Below are 4087 nucleotides of genomic sequence, written 5' to 3'. Positions count from 1 at the left end.
TTGCTTCTTTACACTTCTGGTTTCACCGATGATTGTACAGCCCGCTGGGTCCGTAGTGTACTTTCCTACCCACTCCTGACGGCAAGGTGGTGGAGGTGTCATGAGGTCAGAGTCAGTCATACTGCGATGGTTTGCCAGGAATGTCCGTTGTGAGCAAGTGAACACATCTTCACTGTCTTTGAACTGGTCTGTGTCACAGCTTGGAGTCTGTGATACAGGGGCTGGAATGAGTCCATGTCGCTCTCTCTTCAAGATACGGTGATGAAAACACACACAGGCAAAATGATTCCAGGAATGCAGGCTACGAGCAGAGAGTTTTTGCATAACCAGTTAATGGTTTCAAAGTTGAGCATGGAAACATGTCTACTGCTCTCACATCCTATATAACATGTCGTGCTACTGTATAACATATAAAACATATGATGCTACTGTAGTGCTATATACGCCATCTTTCTCGTTCGCTCGGTCCACAGGCAGCAAGCCTTGAGACTGCAGTCTCACAGGAAAACACGTTAAAAGTGCAGTTGGTGCAGACCGACCTTAAACAAAACGATTCTTCAAAAGAAGACAGTATTTTCAGACGAACACAGGATACACAAATTGTCACCGATACGAGACACTCTTCCTGCTCCCACTGACCATACAAGAATAACAAGTTTCATACTTGTCACGTGGATATTACACAGCGGTTTATCTATTTACATCCATCATCATTGTCGTCGTCGTCGCTCCCTTAACTGCCACCAGCCGGACACGGAACACCCGTGGAGCCGGTCCGCCGGTAACTAAGATGCGTATTTCATAATGTGCAATAAATGTTTCAGATAACCATGATGGAATGGGTGCACACTTGCTCAACATTTTTACCTGGCAAACAAAGAGGACATTGCAGACACGTAGATTTTTGTGCGCGTATTTGTTTTCAGTTCATTGTTTTCGATTGCTTGTAATTTTTTAAAATGATACTCTTTATATTCGGGTGCACTGAAGTCAACAATCTCCTAAGTCTCTGAGGCAGCATGTCACTGAGGTGACGGGGTGTTCTCAATAGCTGATGTCTTGGGGGAACTGCTGCCCTCCTTGTCAGAAGATGATTTGGACCTGACGGCAGTTCTGTGCGACATCGCGGTGTAGATCTTCTGGAAGGAGGGGCGCCGGGGGCGAGCTCCTCTTCGGTTCAAGCTGTCGATCCACCTGCACAACAGCAAGTACACAATCCGCATCAGAAATCCACGTCACTGCTGATGCAAAGAGTAACGGCCCTTTAGCAGAGCTCTTCTCTTTAATGCACGTCACTCCAACTGCAGCTCACTACATCGGGTGCGTGGTTGTACGAGTCCACGTGCATGAGTGAGTGAAAGAGAGAAGTGGGTGGGGAATGGAAGAAATTGTGGAATGGAGGAAAAATTAGACTGTATGTGAATAAAATGTGCTGTTGGAATCTTTGTGTGATATGAAAAAGATTTTTGGGACAGAAATACTCGTCTGCTATTTTCTCCATTTCTAGCCCTACTCAACATAACTTTGATTTACAGCATTCTTACATCTTATTATCTTCATATCAGGGTCATATCATCCTTAGGAAAAAAATCGTCTTGCCATTGTCTTACTTTTCTCACAAGAACTTTTCATTGTCCTCACAATGAGTTACTCCTCATCATCTCTACATTCCTCACCATCTTCACCATTATCCTAACAGACAGTTTCACCATTCTCACCACACATTTTGCCACACATAACCAACCAAACCACACATGTTGTCACATAAACTTCACACATACCACCACTCCGACCTCCCTTTCCTCACCACACACTACCCGTTCGTTCTCACCACACTTCGACGAAGCAGCCCCACCTCACATCACCTCACAAGTAATCCTCACCGTATTTCACTTACCTCACCACAACCCATTGCATCAACTCACACCACCTCAAAGCCATCATCACCTCACAGGTCATCACCACCTCAAATCACTCCACCATACAAGCCACTCTCACCTCACACCTCACAAACCATCCTCCCCTCACTTCCCACTTCCTCAAAGCCATCCTCACCTTCGCACCATCCGCCTCATGACTCGCACGAACTTGTCGTTGAAGGCCGAGTACAAGACGAAGTTGAGAGACATGTTGCAGATGAGCAGGAAGTTAGAGATGGCGCGGAAGATCAAATAGAAGGAGGATGACTGGAAGCTGTGCAGCGCGTGGCTGCGGGACACGAGGTAGGACATGAGCACCACGTCCCCGAAGGCTGAGGGCAGGATGCAGACGACAGCCAAGAAGACGATGGCAATGAGGGTCAAAGTCAGGCGCGTTTGTTCGCGGGTCCAGTTGGCCTCCATGTTGTTCCTGATGTCCAGCCGCTGGCGCTGGCGCCTGGCGCGCCGCACGGCATACACCAGGTAGGAGTTAGAGAAGCACAGGATCAGCAAAGGCACTACACCGAAGACGATGGTGTACACCCACAGGAACGCCGTGTTCAGCGAGCTGTGGCGAAAGCGCGTGGGCTTGAGATGCAGCCGCACTTCCGTGCCTGACGGATCCTTCTCGGCCACCACGTGATACATCATGAACCTGGGCACGTTCAGGAACAACAGCACGACGAGCAGCAGCAGGATCTTGAGCTTGGCCATGTTGGGTGTGCATCGATCCCTCGCCCATAGTGGGTACCGGATGAAGAGGTACCGCTCTACCGTGAGGGTGACCACGATCCATGTGCTGGAGCTGATGCACAGGTTGCTCAGGGGAAAGAAGATGTAGGCGCCATACACGATGCCGAAGTCGCGGCCGGGACTACCGTCGCTGACCATGAAGTTGCGACTTTCTCGCGGTTTGGTGAAGATGAAGAAGATGGTGGACATGAAGAGGGCGGAGAGATCGACGACAGAGAGGGCGCGCAAGTAGACGTAGGGCGACTCCTTCAGGTAGTGCTCCGTCAAGACCAACACGTTGATGACATTGAGGGCGATGCCCAGACTGCACACTATGGGAATGGCATAGAACTCGATGGCGTTAGCAACCTGCATGTAAGAAGAAGGAGTAAACAAAACTGTAGCTCCTACTTCAGAACGTATTATCAATAAAATGAACACCACCACCCCGTGAATTTTTTGAGCGAAGAGAAATAAATAAATAACTCTCCTAATGAAGGGTTATTCATAGTTATTGCTAACGAAAGTTGATCTGATTTTGCTTAAATATTTCAAGCAAAAATAAACTGATTTTATTTGAGTTGAAAAACTACTCAGTTTTATTCCGTTTTCGTAGAAGATTTCAACAAAAGTTACTGATATTAGTTGAATATTTACGCTAATAAAACTTATTTATACTTTCGTTATTTAAAGATTATTTTAAGTAGTAATAATAACATTATTTATATTGTTTTTATTATTTCAAGCCGTGCTCTTGCGACCTACAATGTACATTACCTCCATGGCCAGCTTTTTCTCCGCCGAGGCCGTGATGTTCCAATCAAGTTGACCGGAAGAGGAGGACAAGTTATAGGGCACTGTGCTCATCCTACCCACGGCGACCATGTCTGCGGTGGATTCATGGCTTTGTGAACTGTGAGGACTCCAGCTGTGGACATCTTCAGAAGAATTCATGTTGGCGACATAGCAGGAAACATCCGGTTCCTGGATATTATGGGATTCGCTCTGAAAGTAGGGGGAGATTACTTTTAAGAAAAGTGCACGGCTATTCTAGCATACACTTTTACTAATGTTATTGTCGTTGTTTATGCAGACGATGTAGTCAAAATCGCTCTGTGAAAGCAAGCGATGACAATAGTAAAGAAAAAAAGTGGACATAAGTCGCTTAAAAGTTAATCCTTGGAATGTGAACATTTAAATATCTCGACTTTGCTGGTCTGTTCTCTGCTTAGATAATGTTTTGGTCGTGACGAGCCTTGTCCATAAAGTATTTTCACATAAAAGGTTGCTGCCAAAGAATGCAACTGGCAATGTAAATGTTGTGCTAAATACGTTTTATCAATAATCTTTTCAACTTCTCTCTCCCACTCACACACACAAACACCAAAGAATTCTGCTAGCTATGTAAAAGCGGTGTAACAAAAGTTTTTCCAATA

The 4087-nt window shown here is 46.0% G+C and overlaps 1 protein-coding gene across 1 annotated transcript; it reads right to left on the bottom strand.

The window, feature by feature from the left end:
- Window positions 1-253: 253 nt before the first annotated feature.
- LOC112577077 (probable G-protein coupled receptor B0563.6) lies at window positions 254-3638 on the bottom strand. Its single transcript, XM_025259998.1, has 3 exons — window positions 3429-3638; window positions 2056-3020; window positions 254-1194 (listed from the first exon to the last, which is right to left on the bottom strand). Exons 1-3 carry the CDS (start codon window positions 3603-3605, stop codon window positions 1023-1025), a joined length of 1314 nt encoding a protein of 437 aa, XP_025115783.1. The 5' UTR covers window positions 3606-3638; the 3' UTR covers window positions 254-1022.
- Between the last annotated feature and the right edge of the window lie 449 nt (window positions 3639-4087).

The sequence above is a fragment of the Pomacea canaliculata genome, linkage group LG12 (genome assembly GCF_003073045.1).
Source record: "Pomacea canaliculata isolate SZHN2017 linkage group LG12, ASM307304v1, whole genome shotgun sequence".
Taxonomy (NCBI): Eukaryota; Metazoa; Mollusca; class Gastropoda; order Architaenioglossa; family Ampullariidae; genus Pomacea; species Pomacea canaliculata.
The sequence above is the reverse complement of the archived record's forward strand: the minus strand, read 5'-3'. Positions and strand labels throughout refer to the sequence as shown.

Bases quoted from the DNA above. Each gene is read 5' to 3' on its own strand.
- LOC112577077 (XM_025259998.1), bottom strand. From the start codon at position 3,605: ATGAATTCTTCTGAAGATGTCCACAGCTGGAGTCCTCACAGTTCACAA. The intron at 3,021-3,428 runs GTAATGTACATT...TCTTACATGCAG, and splicing joins AGAAAAAGCTGGCCATGGAG to GTTGCTAACGCCATCGAGTT. The intron at 1,195-2,055 runs GTGAGGATGGCT...GCTGTTGTGCAG, and splicing joins ATGAGGCGGATGGTGCGAAG to GTGGATCGACAGCTTGAACC.